The 26,704-nt window shown below is 52.8% G+C and overlaps 1 protein-coding gene across 2 annotated transcripts; it reads right to left on the reverse strand.

The window, feature by feature from the left end:
• Positions 1–12,184: 12,184 nt before the first annotated feature.
• MAG (myelin associated glycoprotein) lies at positions 12,185–26,426 on the reverse strand. 2 transcript variants are annotated; one of them, XM_032614528.1, is made up of 13 exons: positions 26,387–26,426; positions 25,247–25,388; positions 24,573–24,632; positions 24,007–24,075; positions 23,458–23,826; positions 21,762–22,058; positions 21,418–21,675; positions 20,098–20,358; positions 15,244–15,531; positions 14,795–14,891; positions 13,683–13,782; positions 13,376–13,414; positions 12,185–12,700 (listed from the first exon to the last, which is right to left on the reverse strand). In XM_032614528.1, exons 4-12 carry the CDS (start codon positions 24,050–24,052, stop codon positions 13,388–13,390), a joined length of 1,743 nt encoding a protein of 580 aa, XP_032470419.1. In that variant the 5' UTR covers positions 24,053–24,075; positions 24,573–24,632; positions 25,247–25,388; positions 26,387–26,426; the 3' UTR covers positions 12,185–12,700; positions 13,376–13,387. The 2 variants fall into 2 exon arrangements, with proteins under 2 accessions (XP_032470419.1, XP_032470418.1); XM_032614527.1 differs by lacking the exons at positions 13,376–13,414; positions 25,247–25,388 and having other exon boundaries at positions 26,387–26,396.
• Positions 26,427–26,704: the final 278 nt, after the last annotated feature.

The following is a 26,704-nucleotide window of genomic DNA, read 5'->3' on the forward strand; positions in this document are numbered from 1 at the left end:
CCCTTATACCAAAACCAGGCAAGGATGTCACAAAGAAAGAAAACTACAGGCCAATATCACTGATGAACATAGATGCAAAAATCCTCAACAAAATACTAGCAACAGAATCCAACAGCACATTAAAAGGATCATACACCATGATCAAGTGGGGTTTATCCCAGGAATGCAAGGATTCTTCAATATATGCAAATCAATCAATGAGATACACCGTATTAACAAATTGAAGAATAAAAACCATATGATCATCTCAATAGATGCAGAAAAAGCTTTTGACAAAATTCAACACCTTTTTATGAGAAAAACCCTCCAGAAAGTAGGCATAGAGGGAACTTATCTCAACATAATAAAGGCCATATATGACAAACCCACAGCCAACATTGTCCTCAATGCTGAAAAACTGAAACCATTTCCACTAAGATCAGGAACAAGACAAGGTTGCCCACTCTCACCACTATTATTCAACATTGTTCTGGAAGTTTTAGCCACAGCAATCAGAGAAGAAAAAGAAATAAAAGGAATCCAAATCAGAAAAGAAGAAGTAAATCTGTCACTGTTTGCAGATGACATGATACTATACATAGAGAATCCTAAAGATGCTACCAGAAAACTATTAGAGCTAATCAATGAATTTGGTAAAGTAGCAGGATACAAAATTAATCCACAGAAATCTCTTGCATTCCTATATGCTAATGATGAAAAATCTGAAAGAGAAATTAAGGAATCACTCCCATTTACCACTGCAACAAAAAGAATAAAATACCCAGGAATAAACCTACCTAAGGAAACAAAAGACCTGTATGCAGAAAACTATAAGACACTGATGAAAGAAATTAAAGACGATACAAACAGATGGAGAGATATACCATGTTCTCGGATTGGAAGAATCAACATTGTGAAAATGACTATACTACCCAAAGCAATCTACAGATTCAATGCAATCCCTATCAAACTACCACTGGCATTTTTCACAGAAATAGAACAAAAACTTTCACAATTTGTATGGAAATACAAAAGACCCCGAATAGCCAAAGCAATCTTGAGAAAGAAAAACGGAGCTGGAGCAATCAGGCTCCCTGACTTCAGACTATACTACAAAGCTACAGTAATCAAGACAGTATGGTAGGCAGGGGCTCCGGTACCGCCGGACCTCGGACGCTGCCAACGCCACCTTGAGGATGAACTGTTTACATTTTTATTTTCATCAAAGTGATATGTGGGGAGAAGGGGAAGATGGCGGAAGAGTAAGACGTGGAGATCACCTTCCTCCACACAGATACATCAAAAATACATCTACACGTGGAACTACTCCTACAGAACACCTGCTTAACGCTGGCAGAAGACCTCAGACCTCCCAAAAGGAGAGGGGATTAGGAGTGCTGTTTAAAGGAGCTCCAGAGACGGGTGTGAGCCGCAGCTAACAGCGCGGACCCCAGAGACGGGCATGAAACGCTAAGGCTGCTGCTGCCGCCACCAAGAAGCCTGTGTGCGAGCACAGGTCATTCTCCACACCTCCCTTCCGGGGAGGCTGTGCAGCCCGCCCCTGCCAGGGTCCCAGGATCCAGGGACAACTTCCCCGAGAGAACGCACGGCGCGCCTCAGGCTGGTGCAACGTCACGCTGGCCTCTGCCGCCACAGGCTCGCCCCGCACTCCGTACCCCTCCCTCCCCCCGGCCTGAGTGAGTCGGAGCACCCGAATCAGTGGCTTCTTTAACGCTGTCCTGTCTGAGAGAAGAACAGACGCCCTCCGGCGACCTACACGCAGAGGTGGGGCCAAATCCAAAGCTGAGCCCCTGGGAGCTGTGAGAACAAAGAAGAGAAAGGGAAATCTCTCCCAGCAGCCTCAGGAGCAGCGGATTAAATCTCCACAATCAACTTGATGTACCCTGCATCTGTGGAATACATGAATAGACAACGAATCATCCCAAATTGAGGAGGTAGACTTTGAGAGCAAGATTTATTATTTTTTCCCCTTTTCCTCTTTTTTGTGAGTGTGTATGTGTATGCTTCTGTGTGAGATTTTGTCTGTATAGCTTTGCTTTCACCATTTGTCCTAGGGTTCTATCTGTCAGTTTTTTTTTTTTTTTTACTTAAAAAAATTTTTTTAATAATTATTTTTTTATTTTAATAACTTATTTTATTTTACCTTACTTTCTTTTATTTTATCCTCTTTCTTTCTTTCTTTCTTTCGTTCTTTCTTTCTTTCTTTTTCTCCCTTTTATTCTGAGCCATGTGGATGAAAGGCTCTTGCTGCTGCAGCCAGGAGTCAGCGCTGTGCCTCTGAGGTGGGAGAGCCAACTTCCGGACACTGGTCCACAAGGGACCTCCCAGCTCCACGTAATATCAAACGGCGAAAATCTCCCAGAGATCTCCATCTCAACACCAACACCCAGCTTCACTCAACCACCAGCAAGCTACAGTGCTGGACATCCTATGCCAAACAACTAGCAAGACAGGAACACAACCCCACCCATTAGCAGAGAGGCTGCCTAAAATCACAATAAGTCCACAGACACCCCAAAACACACCACCAGATGTGGACCTGCCCACCAGAAAGGCAAGATCCAGCCTCATCCACCAGAACACAGGCACTAGTCCCTTTCCACCAGGAAGCCTACACAACCCACTGAACCAACTTTAGACACTGGGGAAAGACACCAAAAACAACAGGAACTACGAACCTGCAGCCTGCAAAAAGGAGACCCCACACACAGTAAGATAAGCAAAATGAGAAGACAGAAAAACACACAGCAGATGAAGGAGCAAGATAAAAACCCACCAGACCTAACAAATGAAGAGGAAATAGGCAGTCTACCTGAAAAAGAATTCAGAATAATGATAGTAAAGATGATCCAAAATCTTGGAAACAGAATAGACAAAATGCAAGAAACATTTAACAAGGACCTAGAAGAACTAAAGATGAAACAAGCAACGCTGAACAACACAATAAATGAAATTAAAAATACTCTAGAGGGCTTCCCTGGTGGCGCAGTGGTTGAGAGTCCGCCTGCCGATGCAGGAGACACGGGTTCGTGCCCCGGTCTGGGAGGGTCCCACATGCCGCGGAGTGGCTGGGCTTGTGAGCCATGGCCGCTGAGCCTGCGCGTCCGGAGCCTGTGCTCCGCAACGGGAGAGGCCGCAACAGTGAGAGGCCCGCTTACCGCAAAACAAACAAACAAACAAGCAAACAAACAAAAAATATTAGCAGATAGAATTCAGCAACATATAAAAAGAATTATACAACTATAACCAAGTGGGGATTATTCCAGGTATGCAAGTCTGGTTCAGTATTTGAAAATCAATCAATGTAATCTCACATTAATGGGACAAAGAAGAAAAATCACATGACCATATAAATTGTTGCAGAAAAAGCATTTGACAAAATTCACCACCCTTTTATGATAAAAACTCTCTGAAAACTAAGAATAGAAACTTCTCAACTTGATTACCTACAACTGACCTACAAAAAATACAGCTAACATATTTAACACTCAACAGTGTTAATACTTTCTCCTCTGAGCTTGGGAACAAGGCAAGGATGTCCACTCTCAATCACTCCTATTCAATATAATACTGGAAGTTCTAGACAGCGTAATAAGACAAAGAAAGGCAATAGAAAGCATATAGATCTGAAAGAAAGAAATAAAACCTATTTACAGATAACATAATGGGCTATGTAGAAAATCCCAAGGAACCTACAAAAAAAATTCTAAAACTAATTAATGAATTCAGCAAGGTTGCAGAATACAAGATGAACACAAAAATTAGTCACATTTCTTTATATTAACAATGCATACGTGGAAGCTGTAATTTAAAATACAATTCTATTTCCAGTGGCTTAAAAAAAGAAACACTTAGGTGTCATAAATCTAACAAAACATATGTAAGACTTGTATCCTGAAACTACAAAACACTGCTGAAAAAAATCAAAGAAGACTTCTTCAATAATACCATGTTCATGAATTAGAAGACTAAACAAACTGATATACAGATTTAATGCAATTACTATCAAAATCCCAGCAAGATTTTTTGTATATATAGACAAGATTATTCTAAAGTTTATTGTGTACTTTTTTTTTTTTTTTTTGCGGTACGCGGGCCTCTCACTGTTGTGGCCTCTCCCGTTGCGGAGCACAGGCTCCAGACGCGCAGGCTCAGCGGCCATGGCTCACGGGCCCAGCCGCTCCGCGGCACGCGGGATCCTCCCGGACCGGGGCACGAACCCGTGTCCCCTGCATCGGCAGGCGGACTCTCAACCACTGCGCCACCAGGGAAGCCCTATTCTAAAGTTTATACAGAAAGAAAAATGAACTAGAATAGAAAACATTTCTGAAAAAGAAGAATAAAGGGAGAGGAATCACTCTACCTGATTTAAGGCTTATTATAAAGGAATATACAATAATCAAAACTGTGTGGTATTGGTGGGGGGATAAACACGTCGATCAATTGGACAGATTAGAGAACCCAGGAAGAGCCCTACACAAGAACAACCAACGGATATTGGATAAAAGAGCAAAAAATGATTCAATGGAGGAAATATAGTCTTTTCAACAAAGGGTGGTAGAACAATTGGATAGCCATAGGCAAAACATGAACCTCAACCTAAATCTCATACTTCATACAAAAATTAACTCAAAGTGGATCATAGACTCGCATGTGAAACATTAAACTATAAAACTTTTAGAAGGTAACACAGGAGAAAATTTGGGGTACATAGGGGATGATGAAGAGTTCTTAGACATGAGACCAAAAGCATGACCCCTAAAACTCCAAAATTAATTTTTTTTTTTGGCTCTGGGAAAGAGTTTTCTAAGAGAATGAAAGGACAAACATAAACTGGGAGAAAATATTTGCAAGCCACTTATCTGACAAAGAATTCATATCTAGAATGAATATGTAGGGATTTCTCAGTGGCGCAGTGGTTAAGAATCTGCCTGCCAATGCAGGGGACACGGGAAGATCCCACATGCCGCCGAGCAACTAAACCCGTGGGCCACAACTAGTGAGCCTGTGCTCTAGAGCCTGCGAGCCACAACTACTGAAGCCGGCACACCTACAGCCCGTGCTCCGTGACAAGAGAAGCCATCACAATGAGAAGCCCGCGCACCACAACGAAGAGTAGCCCCTGCTCGCCGCAACTAGAGAAAGCCCGCGCACAGCAACAAAGGCCCAAGGCGGCCTAATTAATTGATTAATTTTAAAAAAGAAAAAAATAGGGCTTCCCTGGTGGCGCAGTGGTTGAGAGTCCGCCTGCCGATGCAGGGGACACGGGTTCGTGCCCCGGTCCGGGAGGATCCCACATGCCGCGGAGCGGCTGGGCCCGTGAGCCATGGCCGCTGAGCCTGCGCGTCCGCAGCCTGTGCGCCGCAACGGGAGAGCCCACAGCAGTGAGAGGCCCGCTTACAGCAAAAAAAAAAAAAAAAAAAAAAAAAAAAAAAGATGGGTAAAATAAAAAAGAAGTGGGCAAAAAGCATGAAGAGACATTCCACTGGAGACGCTATATGGATAGAAAATAATCACATAGGGACTTCCCTGGTGGTCCAGTGGGTAAGACACTGTGCTCCCAATGCAGGGGGTCCGGGTTTGATCCCTGGTCTGTGAAGTAGATGCCACATGCATGCCGCAAGTAAGAAATCTGCCTGCCTCAACAAAGATCCCGAGTGCCGCAACTAAGACCTGGCACAGCCAAAATAAGTAATAAATAAATAAATAAATACAATTTAAAAAGTAATCCAATAAAAAGATGTTCAATGTCATTAACCTTTAGAGAAATGCCAGTTAAGATCACAATGAGCTATCATTCCTACACACCTATTAGACAGCTAAAATAGTGGCAATAGCAAATGCTGGAAAGAATGTGTAGTAATGGAATCTTTTATACATCGCTAGTGGGAATGTAATATTTTCCAGCCACTTTGAAAAACAGGCTCAAGACAGTTTCTCAAAAGGTTAAACATAGAATTCCCATCTACCTCTGTGATTCCACTCCTAGGGTATATACCCAAGAGAAATGAAAACACGCCCACCCAGAAATTTGAACACAAATGTTCATAGCACATTATTTATAAAAGCCAAAAATGGGAACAACTGAGATGTCTATCAAGTGATGAACAAATAAAGAAGCTATGGCGTATCCATACAGTGAAATATTATTTGGCAATAAAAAGAAATGAAGTACTGTAGAGATCCTGCAAAATGATGAACTTGAAAACATTAAGTGAAAGAAGCCAATCACGAAAACTCACAAATTGTATGATTCCATTTCTATGAAATGTCCAGGAAAAGAAAATCTGTAGAGACAGAAAGTAGATTTAATTGTTGCCTAGGGCTGGGATAGCAGTGTCGAGAGGAAACCAGGAGTGACCGCTAATGGACTCGGGTTTCTCTTTGGGGTGATGAGATGTTCTAAAATTGACTGTGGTGATGGTGGTGCAACGCTGTGAATATACTTAAAACCATTGAAGGGTACGCTTTAAGTAGGTGGATTGTATGGCCAATTCGAAAATGGGCAAAAGACAAGAAAAGACATTTCACCGAAGAGTATACACAGATGGCGAATAAGCCTGTGAACAGATGTTCAGCACCATTAACCATTAGTGAAAATGCAAATCAAGACCATGCAAATCACTGCATACCAACGAAACAGCTAAAATAAAAAATAATAGCGATATCAAATGCTGGTGAGGACGCAGTGAAACTGGATCATTCACGCAGGGCTGGTGGGGATGTAAAATGGTACAGCCCCTCTGGAAAATAGTTCGTCATTTTCTTGAAAGACTAATGAAATATTCCTACCGAATGACGCAGCAATTGCACCTCCAGGCATTGATGCCCAAGAAATGAACATTTATGTCCACACCAAAGCCTGTACACGGCTGTTCATAGCAGCTTTATTTGCAATAGCCCCAAACTGGAAACAACCTACACTGTGCCTCCGTAGTTAAATGTTTCAACAGTTGTGATACATCCATTCCGTGGAGTACTGTGTAGCAATGGGATGAGATATTGAACAGGCAGCAACTTGGAAAATTCTGAAGGGCATTTTACTGAGTTTAAAAAAACCCGGTGCTAAAGGGTCACGGACCATGTGATTCCTTTTATGTAATATTCTTGAAATGACAAAATGGTAGAGATGGAGAACAGATTACTGGTTGCCAGGGGTTAGAGACAATAGAGGAAAGCGAAGTGGATGTGACTACAAGGGTGATCTTTGTGGTAATGGAATAATTCTGTACCTTCACTGCAGGGTTACATACATCTAGGTGGGAGATAAAAGGACTTAGAACTACACACAGTTGTACTAAACATAATTACGTAGCAAGTAACCACGGGAGGAAGCTCAACAGAGCACACGCCAGACTCCTCTCTTCTATCTTTGTCACTTCCTGTAAGTCTATAGTTATTTCAAAAGAAAAAGTTAAAAAAAACCCCAAACCCCAGTGATCTCAATGGGGGACTCCCAGGCCAAGGGACAAGATCCCAAAAGTCTTCTGGGACCCACTGGGGACACACAGTCCTGCTCATCACCTAGAAGGAGCGTCTGAGGCCTCTGCTGGCACAGCTCCAGGCATTGCTGATGATCCCGCTACAGGAGGAAACTGGGCAGGGGGTTCGTGGACGTGCTGTGATATCTGGAGGCCAAGGGCTGCATGGAGGAGGAAAGGGTGGGGAAACAGGACTCCTGAGAATGTAGCTCTGGTGCCTTCACATCTTTCCCTCCAAAGAGGTAAATGGTTTCTGTTTTGGGTCACTTGGCTTGGCTGTCCCCACCCTGCCCTGGAAGCAGTGGAGCACCACCGTGAGGCCTGGGCTGCCTTCCGCACCTAGCTGTGTGCCCCCTCTGAGCCCACTGTCCAGGCTGAAAGATGGGGATGACTGCCTTTCTCACAGGGCTAGTGAGGTCACACACGTGCTGCACTCGGATGCATATGAGTGACAAGCGCATGGTAAACACACCTGGGCTCAAATCCCTGTCCTGCCATCTGTCAGCTGTGACCTCCCTCAGTTTCCCGTCTAAGGATGGTGCAGACATTGGCGGTTCTGACTCCCTGAGCGTGCCGTGTGCAACCACGAGCATGTGAAACGCTTTGCAGCGTGGCTGTCGTGAAATGAGCACTCTGTAAAAGTGAGCTGTCGTTATTACCAACAGTCCCTTGCTCTGTTTGACCAATACTCCATGGTGACATGACGTCACATACTTTTGGCTGCTCGATTCCAGGCTGAGTTTGACCGAGAGGCCCTTTGAGACAAAACAGTGGTTCCCCTCCTGCTCTCCAGCGAAGATGTTCCGGGCAGACCAAGCTCTGGGGATGGGAGGGGTGGGGGGAGGGGTCTTCTCTTCGGCTGCTGCCCTGCCCATGAGCTGAGGTTGTCACCTCCCCTCCAGGGAGCAGACGGGAACTGAGAGTGAGGAAGGTGGGGAAAGGAGGAGTCTTGGATCCTCCTGGGCAGAGTTGTGAGTCCCCCCAGACCCCTCCCCAGAGGAGGAGACTTGGAGTAGCCAGCATGGCCTGGAGCCCTTTCATTGATGGTGATAATGGAGCTGCCCACCCCAGGCACTGGTCCTCAGGACAGCGTGGGGGGCGACCAGGGATGGCTCTTCTCAGCCAGGAGCAACCCAGGATGTTGGTGGGAGGTGAGGGACAAAGTGGTCCATGTTGTCATGCCTGGTGCCTGGCCATCCTCCCTCCTGCATCGGGTGGCCCATCCCTCCCGACAGCTGCAACTGTGAGACCTGCCCGCCTCTATTCCAGCGTAGCCAGACGTCTTCTCCTGCACGTGTCCCCATCCCTCTGAGTCACTCTGACTCGTCCTCAGCTTGAAATATCCCCAGGGAGGGGTCCCGTCAGCCTTGCCTGTCCTTGAGCGTGCTGTGTTCCCCACCAAGCTAGTTCCTTTTGGCCTCTCCAGCATCCAAGGAAGTGGCCTTAGATCTAAGCATCTAAGTGTCTCGGACTCCTCTCTTCCTTCCCCTCCATACCAGCCAGTCCCATAAGTCCCCCCTCTAGAGTAGGTCTTGATGCTCTTTCCTCTCACATGTCCACTTCTCCTCTCTCTTGTACAAGAGCCGTGGCCTCCTGAGCCCCTTGCCTGCATCCGCTGATCCCCTGCATTCACTGTCCACACAGCTGCCAGCAGGGTCTCTGAAACCTCCGGCCCCTCCATAATGTTCCTCTGCATATAACTCTCCAGCAGCTCCCCAGGTCACTCAGAGTAAAACCCTGAGTCCTGACTGTGACCTAAAGCCCCTCTGTGATCGGGCTCCCTTGGGCAACTGCTCTGGCTCCTACATCCCACTCCACGCACACTGGTTTCCTTCTCATTCCATGAACATAACAAGTACGTTCCCACTCTGGGCATTGCACCTGATCTTGGCTTTCCCTGGACCCACGTGCCTCAGAAATCGACAGAGCTCCCTCCCTCTCTTCCTTCTGGTCTCTACTCAGATGACCGCTTTCTAAATCGGCCGCCTTGCAAGCACACTCTGTCCTTCCATCTCTCTTAGCTTCCTTCTTAGCACACTCACCATCTGACCATGTGTTTATCTGGTCTTTGTCTATCTCTTCCAAGGGATGTCAGCTCCACCAGGTCAGAGTGTGGTTCTTTGGGTCAGTGCGGCCTCCCTAGAGCCCAGCACTGGCTTGGCACGGGGTAGGTGCTCAGTAACCACGTGTGGACAGAGTGGATGAATTCTGGGGAGTCCAGGCGCTGGGTGGAGTGTGATAGCTGAATTGTGGGTCATCACTGAACGTTAGTCCCTCCTAAGAGATGGTCTTTGTGTCAGATCACATCACTGCTTTCCAAACTTTAAAGGTTTGCCTGTGACCCTCAGGACTTTTATCCTGTCTGTGAACTGCCTGAGACATTTTTATTTCATACATTTCTTTAAATCAATACACTTGATGGGTTTTTTAACACAGCCTCATCCTAAGCTTTCATCAAAAAACAAAAAATCATGTTTGGTATGCTGCTTTCCTTTTGCTCTGACACAGACTAAATAAAGCATGACTGTTCACGTAAAAGTCGCTCCACAACCCTTCTGGGGACACCCAGCTCACCCGGGCGGCGCTCAGGCTGTGCCGCGAGCAGCACAGGGTCACTCTGACTGTACGTCCCTGGTTACTGACACTCCTCTGTCTCTCAGGTGAAGTCCTCAGGGTCACTCCTCCCAGGCCAGACCTGCTGGAGCCAGGGCCTGTGGTCGGGGGACAGGTGTGTCAGGGCGGGGCCCCTGCCCGTGTGCAGGAGCTCTGGCGGAAATGTCTAGTGTGGCTGCTATGAAGCCCCTGCTGTGCTCTGCCACCCTCTCTGACCACTCCAGCCTTGTTTCAGCTCCCGGAACTTTGCCAAACACATTCCCACTCGGGGCCTTCACACAGGGCGTCCCCGAGTGAATTTCCTTCCATACGGATGCCTCCCCAACCCCGAGACCCTAAGTCACACTTCCATCCTAGGCTCTACCAACCTTCCCTGTGCTTCTCCTTGGGAGCAGGGGGTCCCACTTTGCAGCCAGGCGTTCTGCCTGAGGTCATTTATTTAATGTCCTTCTCCCTGCGTGACTGCCAGCTCGGTGAGGAAAGGGCAGGCCTCAGGGTGGGGTTCCGCCCCACTGCCCACAGCCCTGTTACCACGCACCTCTCTTCCTTTCTCATGCACGTGGACAGTCCACTCCAGCCGAAGCGGCCTCGTCACCTTCCTTTCCAACACAGTTTGGTTATTTCTGCCTCTACACCTTGACTTTGGTCTCTGTTGTATCCTCCGCCCTCTTCAAAAACCAGGGCAGGACCACCTTCCTCAGGAACCTCGCTGGCGTCGCCCTCAGCCCTGCGGCTCTATTCTTACCACCCCCTCGGCATCTTCAGACCCATGAGCTTCCTCTGCTTCTCACTGAAATGGCAGTGACGTACAGTGGTCCGCGCGTGGGCTCCAGAGCCAGGCCCCGGGGGGCTCAAGTCGGGGCTGCAGCTGGGGGACCTCGAGGAAGTGATGCAGCCTCTATGCCTCGCCTCCTCCAGATTCTCAACGTCAGTGCATCAGAGTACCCAGGAGGATTCGTCAAAACACAGACTGCTGGGCCCCAGCCCAGAGGTTTTGATTCCTGCAGTCTGGGTGGGGCCTGAGAATCTGCCTTTCTGACAAGTGCCCATGTGAGGCTGCTACCGCTGGTGCAGGGACCCCACTTGGAGAACCACTGTCGTAGTCGCTAGGGAAAGCAAATGGAGATGAATTCATATAAAGCGGGTAGAACCACATGGCACGTAGTGAGCGCTCCACAAAAACGTTAGCTGTTGATACCAGTTCATGCCAGTGAGTCTGGCCTTCTTTAAATTCAAGGAGACCTGAGTCCAGGGTCTGGCCACACCGTTTCCTGGCCTTGGAACCCTGGGAAAATCACCTGGCTTCCCTGAGCCCCAGCGTCCTCATCTTCACAGGACTGTCCTGGAGGTCCCTTCCCAGGATAGCCTGAGCTTCCTAAAGGGCTTCAATACACAGCTGATGCCTGATGGATATTTCTTGAACCAAGTGAAGTTTGAAAGATTGGGAATTCCCTGGTGGTCCAGTGGTTAGGACTCTGCGCTTCCACTTGCAGGAGGCACGGGTTCAATCCCTGGTCAGGGAACTAAGATCCCACGTGCCGCACAGCATGGTCAAAATAAATTAATTAATTACTTTTTTTTAAAAAAAAAAAAGGAAAGGAAAAGAGATTGAAGCTGCAGGGTACAGCATGGATATGAGGCACGGCGGTCAAACCGACACAGGCTTATGAAACACTGAGATCTGAGGCCCCCGCTGCGACCCGCAGGGTACAGTGGGGGATGTCAGTGAGTGAAGCCAGCCAGGTGTGGGACAACAGGAAATGGTGAGCAGTGTGGCGAGTCCGGAGCCAGGCCCCTTCAGAAGAAGCAGCCACCATGTCTTTCAGTGAGATGTGGCAGTGTGTAAGCGCAAGCCCAGGGCTGTCAGTCGCTCCGCCTGTGGCAGGAGCGGGAATGAGAGTTGTGACGTGAAATCACCCAGCAGTCAGACGTGACCTACTGTGGACCAGCTGCCAGCTCGGAGTGGAAGCAACTTAAGGGCGGCTGGCCTGAGCTCAGGGCTAGGATCCCTGAGGACCCAGGGAAGGGCAAGGAGGCGGGGGGCAGGGCCCCCAAGGATGGGTCTGAAACCATCAGGATCTAGACGGGTGTTTGGCTTCAGGGCATTTATTCCATGTTCCTCGGTACAGGCCCTGGGGCCAGGTATGGGGACAAGAGACCAGGCAGGGGTAGCAATAAATAACACGGACAGACGGGCTCCCCTCCAGACAGATGAGGTTAAAGGAGGTTACAGGGGAGCCACAATGCGGAGCTGGGGCGCTGGCAGGGCGGGGACAGCTGGGAGGGAGGGGGAGGCCAGGCCCCCAGGACCTCACTGTCACCTGCCCCGTCCCTTTCCTGCCCCAGCCCCCGCTACTTTGGGGAGGAAGGAAGCCCACAGCCAGTGGGGGCCAGTGAGGGTCCTGAAGGGGTGGTGGCCATCCGGGCTGCCCCCGGCTCCCTCACTTGACGCGGATTTCAGCATACTCGGCTAGCTCCTCCGTCAGGGTGTAGCTGTCCTTGGTGGGTCGTTTTCCCAGGTCCGAGTGAGAATAGCTCAGGTCCAGCTCTGGGGGCTCCCCCCGGAGGCCCAGCAGCCTCCTCTCAGATCCCAGGCGCCTCTCACTCTATGAAGGGAACCAACCCATTAGAAGGTCCTGTTCCACCCTTGACAGATGCAAAGGCTGGAGTCGCTTGCACCTCCCAGAGCTGAGTCCTGTGTGAGCCTCCTTCCTTAAGGACCGCCAGCTCAGCCAGCCCCACGGTCCCCAGTCCCCCTCTGGAGCTCTTGCCTGTGCCGATCCCCGCTACGCAAAACAACCTCCTCGCTGCCAAGCCTGAAAGTCGCCCACAAATTCAACGTTTCCAGGAAGCCTTCTTCAACATAGGAATTTGGGGGGAGGGCACTCAATTCAGTCCATAACATGCTCTTAGATTAAAGCCACCTGGTCGGGTGCCCACCTTCCCCGATTTTTGTAAATGCCTGGCTCAGTATGTTTGGGTCTGGTGTGGTCCCCCTCCTCAACCTGGGAGATCCTGCAGGTGCAACTTTGGCTTCCCTGTCACGCTTTCCATCCCTACCCCCAACCTTTGGACACACACACACACACACAGGACAGTGGCCACAGACATACAGAGGGGAGCAGCAATGGGACAGAATAGACAAGGCCAGGAGTGCTGGGCAGAGCCAGACTGAAGTGGGGACCAACCTGGACGCCTGACGGGGACGCACACACATGCACGCCAACCCCAGGGCCCAACAAGGGCCCAGAGGTGGGCACACTGAGGCCCCCGGAACCTACCTCCTGGGGTGCTCATTCCAGGGTAGAGAGCTCTCTGGACTATTGGAGAAGGAAATGCAGTCATAGACGCAGGCGGGGTGGATGAGGGCTTCTCTTGGGCCCCGAGCTCCACAGCCCCCCGCCAGGCCTCAGCCTGAGCGCCCCTTCCCAGCCCAGGGCCAAGCCAGCCCTCCGCACGACCCCTCCCTCCCTTCTGCAGGACAAGCTCCCCCTCTGCCCCTGGGTCTCCCGGGCCCCCTCCAGGCCCTCAGGGTCCCTGGCACACAGGATCTCCAGCTAGCCTGGCCCCACAGGGTTCTGGCCTCACCTCATACTTCTCCGGCACCCCAGAGATGCGGAAGTCACTGCTGAACAGGACGGGGGGGTCGTCCCCCGCTGGGAAGCTGGCGCTCTCTGTCACGTTCTTTCTGCAGGGCAAGACATGTCAGCTCCAGTGGGACCCCCAGGTCCCCCCACTCCTCTCTCTATCTGCAACCCCATCTACCTAAGGAGTATGGCCCAAGGGACCCCAGAGCTGCTCCCACCCACCTCTCTAAGATGGGCAGCCAGCCCCTTTGGTGAGCAGCCTCTTCCTGTCCACCACTGCCCAGCCCTCCTCTGCTTCACAGCTGAGGATGAGTCACCTGGGCCCTGGTCTCTGCCACCTTCAGGACCCCAGCCTGGCTGCTCTGGGTTCTCCTCATCCGCTCTGGGGCTATCCGCACCCCCTTGCCGCCAGGATGCGGAGCGGGAGATTAACTCCTTGTCAGGAGAGCTGATGTGTGCGCACCACAAGGCAGAAAATCAACAGCAGCGCACCTGTGGCAGGTGGATGTGGCTTGGGACTGCGGAGCGTTTTGTTTTGTCTTGTTTTGTTCTGTTTTTTTAAGATTTCTTTGATGTGGACCATCTTTAAAGTCTTTTCATTGAATTTGTTATAATATTGCTTCTGTTCTACGTCTTGGTTTTTTGGCCACGAGGCATGTGGGATCCAGCTCCCCCACCGGGGATCAAACCCGCACCCCCTGCCCTGGAAGGTGAAGTCCCAACCACTGGACCACCAGGGAAGTCCCTGAGGAGCGTTTTTGATACCACAGATACGTGTAATCGTTGGGGCTTCCGGAACCAACTGTGACTGATGTTCTGGTTGCAAGCCAGGGGTACCGGCTCTCCCCATCACACCGGTGCGGCAGGAGGACACAGTACAGGATGCGGGGCACAGGTATCGACTGGTGAGAAGTGCTCGGCCCAGGCATTGGCATGCGTGACCCGACCACGGCGGCCCATGTTAGCGGGGGCCCTCTCTCCTCCATCCAGCTGAACATTCTCAGAGCAGAATCTTCCCTCCCTGGCCCACCCCCAGCCTCCAACTGCTCTGCCCCTGCCCTGCCCTTGGAGGCCACCCCGCCCCGCCCCAGCTCAGCCCGGAAGGCTACTCACTTTCTGCGTGTCTGGGTGATGTAGCAGACGACGGCAATTAGGATAGCAAAAGCAACCACCGCTCCCACGGGCCCGATCTTGGCCCACATCAGGCGATCTGAGGGAAGAGAAGACCCAGGCGCCCTCAGGGCTGCCGGTGGGAGTGAGGACACCTGGGTTCTTAGGAGACAGGCTGGGGCAGGGGTGAGAGGGAAAATATTTACACCGCTGGCATATCCTTGCACTGACTGGTTAGCCTGAAGGCCTTTGTTGCTGGAGGGGCCAGTAAAGTACAGGCAAGCTCGGGGCAGCCCCTCCTAACTGGCTGGAAAGGGCATCTTTACCACCCACTCAGCTGCGCAGCCTGACCCACGCGCAGCGGCTGGTGATCAGCCTTGGGGAGGGGAGCTTGGATCCAAGAGGGGTCCTTGTCTGTCCCTCGACTCCCAGCCCCAGGCCACACCACTCACGGGCTCCCTGGAAGGGCAGCTCCAGGCTCTTGGTGCCGTAGAGGTTGTGGGAGGAGCAGATGACCCGGGGCGGGGCCTGGGCCTGGCCCCGCAGCGTGAGGATGCTGGTCAGCAGGAGGCCACTGCGCTCCGAGTACACGAACTCGCGCTCCGTCTCGTTCACGGTCACGTTACGCGAGGGCAGCTCGAAGGCCACAGACGGCTCTGGGTTGGCTTTTACCACGCACAGGCACTGCACCGTGTCACGGGCCGCCGCACAGTGGGACTCCAGGAGGATCACGGGGGCAACTGCAGGGGCAAGACCAAGACCCCGCGGGCTAGAGACAGGGCCTCGGGGGCTCCTTGGCTGTCGCAGAGATGAGCTGCCTGTTCCCCTCTGCACTCTCTTTTACGTCCCCTCTAACTCTGCTCACCTTGTGAAACATAAATCAGATCACGGTGCTGCCTGCTGAAAGGCCCCCCCCCCGCAAATTGCTCCCCGTGTGACTTAGAATAAAACCCCAATTCTTTGCCTTCGCCTGCAAGGCCCTGCAGGACTTAGCCACGCTCTAATCTCCTGCTGTCACCCTGGCTCATTCCCTTCCAGCCACACCAGCCTCCTTGCTTGTTTCTCATACTTGTGGAGCTGTTTCCAACAGCCGGGGTGGGGGTGGGGTGGGGGGTCTTGCATTTCTCCCTCCGCTAGGAACACTTCCCTGACACCTGCCAAACTCACGCCCTCACTCCAGGCAGCTTCTGCAGCAGACCATGTCTATTTCTCTGACCACCCCATGTAAGTTGCATCTCGCTTCAATAACCATTCACTCGAGTTTTCTCCCCAGCACTTATCCCTACCCGGGTTATACACTGATGTGGCTGGTCTTGTATTTGCATCGAGACAGGCTCTTACTGAGTCTCCACTCTGTTCCCCACACTTAGAACATGACTTTCTTTTTTTTTTTTTTTTGCCATACCACACAACATGCAGGATCTTAGTTCCCTGACCAGGGATCAAACCTAAATCCCCTGCAGTGGAAGCGCAGATTCTTAACCACTGGACCTCCAGGGAAGTCCCTAGAACATCCCTTTCACCCGGCAGGAGCTCTGGGAAGACCTACTGGATGAACTAGTGCGTTCAGCCAGCTCCCCTTCCAGGCCATCCTACAGATGCCCCTATGGGCTCCCTGGAGCCCCCTGCATCCTGACCCTCCCTCCCTCGCAGGATTCCCCGTGGTACCAGGTACCACCCTCCACCCAATATCATTTTGTTGGGCTTTGCTTTGCTGCCATTTAAATTACAAAAACGATACTGGTATTTTTTTTTCCTTTCATTTTCCAAAATATGAAATTATAATAGAACGTTGAATGTTGCTTTTTAAACTATGTTCTCTTTCCCTCATGGAGAGTCTGGCACTCCCCTCTGCTTGCTCTAGACTGACCTCTGGTTCTCAGCCCTGAGCAAAACCCACTTCCACACGGGCAAAAGATCCTTGGCCCACCTACCCCACTTATTTTCAATTTCCAGTAAAAAAGAATATGCAGGTAACAGCGACGGAGCAGGGAGTCACCTGAGCCATGTATTGGCAATAGGGATCATTCCATGTGGAACCTCAATGTGTACATATCTCTACGTCTAGTAAATGAACAGTTAAATATTCCAAATTCTGTTGATGCAGACGTGCACTGTGCTTGCTGTAGTATTGACAAATTAACGCACCACAGAGTAAATTAGTAATGACAAACCTGAACGGACAGTGATTAATTTTTTTAAAATCCTTTCATTCAATACTGCACCACTGGTACTGTTGTGACAGTGTTGCGGGAACGCTGACACCCTGTTGCATGTGCTCAGCATCTTTGCAGCATTGCCGGCAGCCTCGTGACCTGTGAAACCCTGATTGACACTAGATAAGCCCCAGGTCCCACAAAGGATGGGGAGTTTGGGGTGAGACAGCTTTGGCTTGAATCTCAGCTCTGCCATCTACTGGCTGGTGGCCCCAATCAGGCCACTCAGCTTCCTGGGCCTCTGAGTTGGACTTCTCACGTGTGCAAAGAGGGGTAATGGTCCTTGACTTGCCAGGGGCTACGGGACTCTGTTCTGAAGTGGGTACATGAGTTTGTTGAAAAGAAAGCTTAGGGACTTCTCTGGTGGTGCAGTGGTTAAGAATCTGCCTTCCAATGCAGGGGACCTGGGATCGATCCCTGGTCTGGGAAGATCCCACGTGCCACGGAGCAACTAAGCCCGTGCGCCACAACTATTGAGCCTGCACTCTAGAGCCCACGAGCCACAACTACTGAAGTCCGTGCGCCTAGAGCCCTCGCTCTGCAACAAGAGAAGCCACCGCAATGAGAAGCCCGCACACCGCAACGGAGAGTAGCCCTCGCTCACCGCAACTAAAGAAAGCCCACGCAGCAACGAAGACCCCATGCAGCGGAAAAAAAAAAAAAAGAAAAAGAAAGAAGAAAAGAAAAAGAAAGCTTAATATCCCACGCAGGGATCGAACCACTCCAGCAGAGGAAGCAAGTGAGCAAACAAAGCCTTGGCAGCAGGAAGGCAGGCGGATACCCAGCCAGGAGTTCAAAGGAGAGATGAGTGGGAAGCTAAGAGGATGTCTAAGACTTACGGGGCACATGGGACACGTCGGGCACTATGGGCGCTCACCATGATTTCCTTATGCTGTCATACCCGTTTTTCAGAGAAGAGAATCGGGGCTCAGCAAAGGTGAATTCACTTGTCTGGGATCACACAGCACATCTCCATCACAAGATGGAGATAGAGCTGGGATTCGGACCCAGGTCGATTCAGCTCTGTCGGGTGCTGGGCACCAGTAGCATTTCCGTTTCCTCCTATTAAACGGGTGAAGGGCAGTCCCTGCCCCCAATCGCGTTGTTGTGAGAATGAAATAGGTCAATATGCGCAAAGGGCTGAAACCAGTCTTCTAGTCATCACAAGGTCTCAGTGAGGTGAGTGCCCTGCAGGTCCCACGCTGTGCTGGGACCCAACCCCCACCCCCGCCCCCGCCCCGCTCAGGAGCACCCACCATCGTCAGCGAGCACGGAAGCCCCGGTACTAGGGGACCCAGACTTTGGGGACAGAGAGGGGCCTGAAGCCGGACACCCAGAGGGTAAGCACAGCGACACAGGCCTTGGAGCCCAGTGACCGGCTCAGCAGGGGTGGGGTGGGAGGCACAGCTGCTCCTCCCCACCGGCAGACTGAAGGCCTTGAGTACCTTGGGTACCAAGGACTGCAGGGGAGATGAAGCAGCCAGAGGTTTAAGAACTGGGTCGACAGGAGTCCAGAAGAATCCTGGCACTGGCCAGCCTTCCAGCTGCATAGCCTTGGGGAATTCTGACCTTCAGTTTCTCCTCAAAGGGGATGACGATAATACGTAGCTGCTTCAAGGGGCGACCACAAGGGCTCAGCAAAATAACACGTGCAGGGGATGCAATCCTGGCCCAGAGTAGGCCCTTAATGAACGTTTGCTGCCACCACTCTTATTATACGGGAGGGTCTGTGACTGAAAACATTCGTGGGCTGGAGGTGTATGTATGATCAGAGGTTTCCATCAGATTCTCAGGGGGTTCTCTGACTCTACACCTAAGAACCTCTGGCTTGGGATATAGGTTTAACGGGGAAAAGCGTGAGGCAGAAGGGCGGGCATGTATGGAGAAGGCGGGGTACCCGCACAACCCATATGCATGATCACGTTGGATGCTGCAAGCCAGCAGAGGCTGGGAAGGAAGGTGCCCAAAGAGGAAGGGCTAGCAGGGCAGTGGTGGCCATCACCTTGCCCTGGAAGACGGCACTCCAGGAATAATCTGTCTCTACTGACTACAGCCACATGCCATATTGAATATACGGACTGTGCCCAAAACCTTCTGGCAAGCTTGTGTGGTAGGGACCATTGTAGGTGGAATAATTTGGAGACAAGTGCCAGAGGCCAGGCTGGAGCTGGGGAGGAAGCAGGGGGAATGGAACTACGAAGGTGACATTCCAGAGGGAGTTGCTGGAGGAGGGGGAGTGGAAACTGCGACTTGGGAGCTATGACCCGAGCGAGTGACGGCCGGGGTGGGGGTGGGGTGTTGGCGGTGATGTCCATAGAAGGTTGGGAAGGGCTCTGGTTGGCAGTGGAACAATGGGCTTCATTCCCAAGACAGTTAGCTTTTTATATGCGTCCGTCTCATCTCTCTGGCTGTACTGTTATCTGTTAATACGCTTGGTGTCCTCTTGGTCCTACCCCCCACCTCCCACTGAGCCACACAGCCCGTGCATGTAACAATGGCTTGATCAATGTATTCTGATGTCATAACATAGGATGAGGTCGATGGGCAGTACAGAAGAGTGGAACCAGACCACTGTATTTGAATCTCAGTTCTGCCGTTTTCTGGCTGTGTGACTTTGGGCAAGTGACATAACCTCTCGGGACCTCAGTTTCCTTCTCTGGAAACTGGAGACAGTAAGAGAACCTCCCTCATTGGATGTAACAAAAACGAAAGAGTGGGTCCCTGTACAGAGCTTCCAACATTGCTTGGTGCCTAGAGACGCTCCATAAGGGTCAGAGGTCGTGGTTATTCTTTTAGTTAACGCAAAGGGGCTGTGGCCACAGGATTCAGAAATCTCCTTGGTCACAAGCCCACACCAGGATGTGGGGGTACCGTATTCTCAGGTGGGGCTTTTATTTTCTTGCTGTGGGTTCCACTTTCCTCCCTTCCTCATCCTTATCTGCTGGAGCGAAGCTGACCCCTGGCTGGGATGCGTGGGTACCTCCCGGTAACCTGGGTGTCCCCCGTTGAGCCGTCTACCACAGGGGTGGGTGGGCAGGAATCAAGCCCGGCTGCCCTCAGCAGGGGCAGCGGATGCAGGGGCGTACTCACACTCCACGGATAGGTTGAAGGCAGTGGCCCTCTGACCGTACTGGTTCTCGGCCACGCACCAGTACTCTCCATCATCCTCGGGCATGACGGCAGGCAGCTCCAGCTGCAGCTCGCTCTCATAGATGACCGTGGCCAGAATCTGCTTCTCCTTGAAGATGGTGAGAATAGGATCCGGGTTGCTCTGTGTGGAGCACAAGATGGAGACTGTCTCCCCCTCCACGGCCACCACTGTCCCGTTCACCGTCGGCTTCCAGGGTGCATCTGGGGGGCAGGACAGGGGGCCGATGGTCAGAAGCTCCCACCCCCAAATGTGACCCCCGACACCCCAATCAGGGCACACCAGCTCAGGATGGCTCAGGTAACCCCAGGCCTGGGTGTCTCGTTTACAAAGACAGGGGCTCTGCAGCTACAGTGCCTGTGTTTGAATCCCAGCTCTACCCCTTCCCAGCTGTGTGTGGACCCATGTCTAAACCCCTCTGGGCCCCATTTTCCTTATCTGGAAAATGGGCTTAATAATATTCCCAACCTCATAGGGGTCACTGAGAACCAACTGTGACAAGCACTGTTTCAGCCTGAACAAGGTAGATGAAGATCCCTGCCCATGTGGACAGATGCTATATAAGGAAATCAAACATCTAGTCGGCAAGATGGGGATAAGTGCTTTGCAGAAAAATAAAGGTGGGATGGGAAATCGGGGTAGCTGACAGTCTTAACTAGGATGGTGAGGGAGGGCTGCTGTGAGCCTAGAAGGAGGTGAGTAAGAGCCAGCCGTGGGGAGGCCCCAGGGGAAGAGTATTTCTGGAAGGCACTCAGAAACTGCTGAGTAAATGTTGGCCGGTGCTGTCATTTTTATTATCCCCAGCCCTGGGCACTTTGCCTCAATAAATATTTGTGAATGAATGAATGAATGAATGACCTCTCCTTGGCTCCTAGTTAAGAATCCTGTCTGACGGGCCCCCTCTCCCTGGGGCCCCATAATGTTCGGGGGCTGGGAGAGGCCTGGGTTCTCCTCAGCCCTCCCATCAGAACTGCAATGGGGCTCATTTTAAAATGCAGATTCCCGGAGCCAGGCCCAGCTCTACCCGCAGGAAACTGAATTTAACAGGCTTTCCTGGGTGGCAGGGATTGCCTCTGCCTCTTCCCATCTCGTCCTAGCGAGGAGAGTGGTGCAGAGTAGGTGTTCACCAGATACTCGTGGGGAAAATGAAGGAACTCCTTAACCTGCAACTTCCTCTCCATCTCCACCTCAACCACGGGCATGGTCCCGACCGCGCCTCCACTGGGCCCCCAGCTCCGCCCCGGGCGGGGGCGGCGACTCACACATGACGCTGAGCCCCACGGTGCGGTTGTCCTGGCCATAAGCGTTCTCGGCCAGGCAGGCGTAGACGCCGTCCTCCGCGGGCGTCACCTCGTCCAGCTCCAGGAACAGGCTCTCGGTCACCGCCTCCCGGAGCACCGTGCCGTCCCGCATCCAGGTCAGCAGCGGCGGCGGGTTGCTGTCGGCCCCACAGAGCAGGCTGACGTGGGAGCCCTCGATGGCCTCCACCGAGGAGTTCATCTCCACAATCACCGGGGGGTCTGCGGCGCCGGAGACACAGGACGTCAGCGGGCACGTGCCGCAGACCCCGCCCCCGGCCCGCACCCCGGCCCGCACCCAAGCTCACACTTGACGTCCAGGCTGGCGTAGCCCTCGAACTGCAGGGTGGTGTTGGGGAAGGAGGCCTGGCAGCCCAGCCGGTAGCCGTTGGCCTCCCTGGTGGGCACGAAGTGCAGCAGCGACACCTGCACCCAGGTGCCCTCGTCCTCGCGGAGCCGCCCCAGCACAGCCGGCTCCCCGAGCCCCTCGTGGCCCAGCCAGCTCAGCTCCGGGTGCATCTCGGGGCAGTTGTCAGGCACCATGCAGCTGACCTCCACTTCTGTGCCTGCCACAACCTCTGGGGGGACCATGATGTTGGGGGTGTCTAAGTGAGACGGGGAGATGGAGGGTGAAGGAAGCAGCATCGGACCCCCACATTGTCCGACTCCAGTCCCGGTACCCGGTCCCCTCCCCATCCTTGGATGCAGAATTCCCTACAACCTTCTCTCCTCCTGGGTACCCTTCACCCAGGAGCCCTCCGCAGATCCAACCGCAGATGCGATAATAACGGAAACAACAACATAGTGGTCTGAGTACTTTACTGTGTGTAACTTGCCCGTCCTTCCAGCCATGCCGAACGTAGAAAGTGGGTAATGTTATTTTGCCCACTTTGCGGATGAGGAAACTGAGGCCACAGAGCGCATGAGGTAAAACTGAGCTTCCATCCCTGTCACTCTGGCTTCATCGTCTGTGCTCTGGACACTACATTATATTCCTCAAGAAACCTCTCTCCTTCCCATGTTTGCTCTGGTTTACCTTCCACGTGCGTGCGTGTGTGTGTGTGTGTGTGTGTGTGTGTGTGTGTGTGGTGTGTCCTGGAGCTGTCTGGCTGTGCCTGGCGGCGGAAGCGGGGTCTCTGTGCCTCAGGGCTGTAATCTGGCTCCTCATATAGACTCAGAGCTGATGGCAAACCTGAGTCTAAGGGTTCCATGCCTTTCGGGGCCTCTCAGAAATGAGGCAGTAGACCCTACTCTAATTGCCCAAACTGGCCCAGAGCTGCATTTTATTTGACCTAAATTTAGGGTATTTTTTAAAAAAAGTATCTGAATCAGCAGCTGATGTTGAAAAAACATAGAAAAATACACAGTTCCCTTTGAAAATTCAGGAATTCCCTGGTGTTTCAGTGGTTAGGACTCTGCGCTTCCACTGCAGGGGGCACAGGTTCGGTCCCTAGGATCCCGCATGCCGTGTAGCAGAGCCAAAAACAAAACAAAACAAACAAATGGAAAACTCAGAATGCTTGACAGCAATGACCCTGCCTTCTCACCCAGCATCACTTAGACGGAGCTGGGCGTCATGTACCAGGTACTGCTTTGCCCACTTGACAACTATTCCCTCATTGAACTTTGAGTGCTGTTCTTAACCCCATTTTACAGAAGAGGAAAAGAAGGCCCAGAGAAGTTAAGTAACTTGCCCTCAGTAGCCCAGCTAACATAGGAATCCAGAGGCCTGGCCCCAACCCCTGGGCCCGCTGCCTTTACCCCAGGTGTTTCTGGAAGAGTAAGACCACTGCTTTCCTCTGAGAGCCCTGCTTTGCCTGTTTCAGTCATCTGCCTGGTCTGTGTGGGCAGGGGGGGTTGCACCCCTCCCCCCAGCCAAACCAACAAGTCCCTGGTCCTGCCAGCTAGACCTTCCTGGAAAGGTGCCAGGAGGACTTCCTGCTCCCCCTGCACCCCCTGCATGGCCCCAGCCCCACGGCATCTGCACGGCCCCTGGGAACTCACTGATGATGTCCAGGACACTGTGCTCGGAGAAGGTGTACTGGTTGTAGCCCCCCAGGTCCCCGCGGAAGTAGTACTTGCCGCCCAGCTCGGGGCTGAGGTTGCTGAGCAAGAGGGTGCAGTTGCGCAGGCCCAGGGCCCCCAGGAGGCGGCTGCGGCCCTGGAAGCTCTCGTGGACGACTTGGGTGCGTGACTTGAAGACCACTGGCGGGTAGTTTTTCGGGTAGGGGCTATTGAAGTACCAGACGCCGTGCACAACGGCCGGCCGCAGCTCGTCGGGGAAGTCGAAGCGGCAGGGGATGGAGACACACGTGCCCTCGAAGGCCGAGATGGATGAGGGCATCCAGGCCCCCCAGTGACCCCCGCGAGAGGCTGTGGGCAAGTAAGACCACTGAGGCTGAGGGACATGTCCTGCCCGGATGCCCCCAATCCTCCCGCTCCCATCACCTTCCACTGCCCTGCGGGGCGGGGTCGGAGTCCAGGAACCCACAGAATGAACCCCAGCCTGCTCAGGGGCCAAGACCCCAGGAGCCCCAGACCCCCAGGCATTACCTGAAATCATCATCCAAAACAGAGGCAGCGCCGTGAGGAATATCATTTTGTACAGCAAGTGAGCAACAGCTGGATAGGGGAGAAGAGAGGAGAGGGTTAAAGGCCAGGGGGAGTGAAAAGGGTGCTTCTAGGAAGGCTTTAGGAAGCAGCCTGTTCAGATGTTAGCCACTGCTGCTATTATTATTTATAATTACAAACACATGTATGGGCATCAACCATGAACCACCCCCAGTACTTTACTACACAGAGTCATTTGATCTCTTTGAGGTAGGTGCAATTATTACCCTCGCTTTGTAGCTGCGGTCCAGAGAGGTTGAGTAACTTGCCCGAGGCCACACAGCAGGTAAGTGGCAGAGCTAGGATTCAAGCCCTGTCTGCCTGTCCAGGTCTGCAGATTTCACCACCAAACTGTCCTGACTCTATGTGGTAGTGACGTGCTAATAATTATCTTCATCACCATCCTGCCCTTGGGGATCTCCAAAGAGTAAGGATAGAGCCAAGTCTGGACCAGCATCGGGAAGCAGGGGAAGCCAGGAGGAAGGGGAATTTGGAACCCTCCCCCTCACCTCCGTCTCCCTGAGTTGGGAATGTCTTCTGGTCCCACTTGAAGCTGTCAGCCGGCCAACCTGGAACAAGAGTCAGACAGGTGCAAGGAGGTGGGGGCCTGAGGGTCCCCTGCTCCTCCCCGTCCCGCTTTCAGGATCTACTGTGAGTAGATCCTGTAGGCCGCCCACATGGTCTCTGTTGCCCATGGTTGCTTGGGACCCTCCCACACAGCCTGAAAGCTACTCTGTGGTCACCTCCCGAGGCGAACTGCGACGGAGGAGAACTCTCGGGAAGAAAAGGGAAGCAGCAGAGCTCTGGGGGTGGGGGGAGGCGGGGGGAGTGAACGCGGTGAGGGAGCACATGTCCCACGGCTGAGGCCTGGGGGTGGGAGGCAGGGACCCAGCCCCATCAATGACTGGGTTTCACATCATCAGCATTCCCAACATGCCACGTGAATTCCTGCCGCCCTCTCCCACCCTACAGATGGCCCCTGGCGTCCCACCCTCCAGAGGCGAGAGCCCGGTACAAAAGAGCCCTGTTCCCTCAGGGTGAGGGTGCCTCGTCCTGGGGGGCTTCTGGGGTAGATGGGGGTGAGGGGAGAGCTGGGCGAGCCTGGCTGGGCTCTGAGTGGAGCCAGGAAGGACCAGGGATTGGGGTTAGTGACTCCCTGGCACCCAGCTCCTCTGTGGGTCGCCTCAGGGTTGGACCCAGTGTTTCCAAGTGGCTTCTCTTCCTGGCCTTTGACACTCTCTTCCCACGGACAGACGCATGCGATCAGATGCATGCAAATACTGCCATGAAATGTGACAGATCTGGACGCAGCCAGAAGGAGCAGGCTCGCACCGTAACACCAGTCAGGGCTCTGCACACGCCGACAGGCACCGAGACCCCCGTGCGGCAGACACACACACACCTGCGTCCTCCTGCCCACCACACACCGGGACGGGCATAGGCATGGCAATCGGGCATACACACGGACCTGCCTGCGTGCCATGCTCGCAAAGACACTCGGACCGGCTATGGACAGACCCACTCAGACACATGCTGATGGACACGCAGCAGATGCCACCTTTGCACCTGCGACGGGAAGGTACAGGAGGTAGACACAGGTGAGGGCCACAGGGCCTGGGCAGACGTGTGAAACAAGTGTGTAGACCATGCCTTCTGAATGGGGGTGAAAATTGGTTCTTGGGGTGGGGTCCAGAAAAATCTTAGTTATTACAGTGGTTTGTGGCTCTCTAAAAGACCACGGTACATAAACATATACAGTCTATCCATAATATTAAGATCTCATGGGGGGAGCTGGATTAGGAAAAACAGGTCTAAAAGCTTTCCTTAGTGGGGTGTAAATAAAGGTGGAGAAACCCTGACGTGGATTAAGACTCACTAAGAGAGGTGCGTGAGCACACGCGCCCCCGTCGTGTGCTCAGGGGCTGGAACTTGCTCTCTCACAGCCCCCTCCCAGATGGCAGGATGCAGACGTCTGATCACCTGGGCATCCTTCCACTCTTCACCTGGCCCTGGATGACTTCCACCCCATCTGCCACAAACTTAGGAGCCCCAGGGCAGAACGTCCACCAGAGGGGGGCTGAGGAGGGCTCTTCATTCTTTCTCTCCGTGGTTTCTTCCCAAGGCCCCGTCACTACCCCTGCCACGGTCCCAGCCCACGCCCGCAGCACCCTCCCCCGCCCTAAATTAGTGGCAGCTCCCAGCCACCATCCACGGCCCAGACCGCTTCGCACTGCACATGCCCTGGGCGACCCTGCCCCGTGCTCTCAGCCCCAGTCCTCTGTTCTCCTCCCCGTCCCACGGCCCTCTCGGCTGCAGTACTCACCTGATGCCCTTGCTTCTGCACCCTCTGCTCCGCAGGCCCCGCTCGCAGTCCCCTGGCCTCCCAGGGTCTAGGCCCCCACTTACCAGCCCCTCCCCTCCCCCGGGGTGCCAGGGGCCGCCTGCCTCCAAGGCCCAGCTCCTCCCTGCCCCCGGGGGAGGGGGGCACAAAGGGCCCTTGTCACCACTGCTTGAACTGGGCAGCCTGATGCCTGGGTTCTACGAGCTCCTTCCTGGAGGGGCTGGGGGCTGCTGCCTCACTCATTCCCCCCTCCATCACTGTGTACCCTGGTTCTGGGTCCCTGGGAGGATGCTCTAAGAT

The sequence above is a fragment of the Phocoena sinus genome, chromosome 19, assembly GCF_008692025.1.
Source record: "Phocoena sinus isolate mPhoSin1 chromosome 19, mPhoSin1.pri, whole genome shotgun sequence".
NCBI lineage: Eukaryota > Metazoa > Chordata > Mammalia > Artiodactyla > Phocoenidae > Phocoena > Phocoena sinus.

What these genes read in the sequence shown, in the direction of transcription:
- MAG (XM_032614527.1), bottom strand. Translation starts at nt 24,052, where the DNA reads ATGATATTCCTCACGGCGCTGCCTCTGTTTTGGATGATGATTTCAG. An exon ending in CGTGGGGCTCAGCGTCATGT is followed by an intron (nt 20,359 to 21,417) that starts GTGAGTCGCCGC and finishes CCTGCCCCCCAG; the next exon opens with ATGCACCCTGGAAGCCGACG. An exon ending in CTTCAACCTATCCGTGGAGT is followed by an intron (nt 15,532 to 20,097) that starts GTGAGTACGCCC and finishes TTGCCCCTGCAG; the next exon opens with TTGCCCCCGTGATCCTCCTG.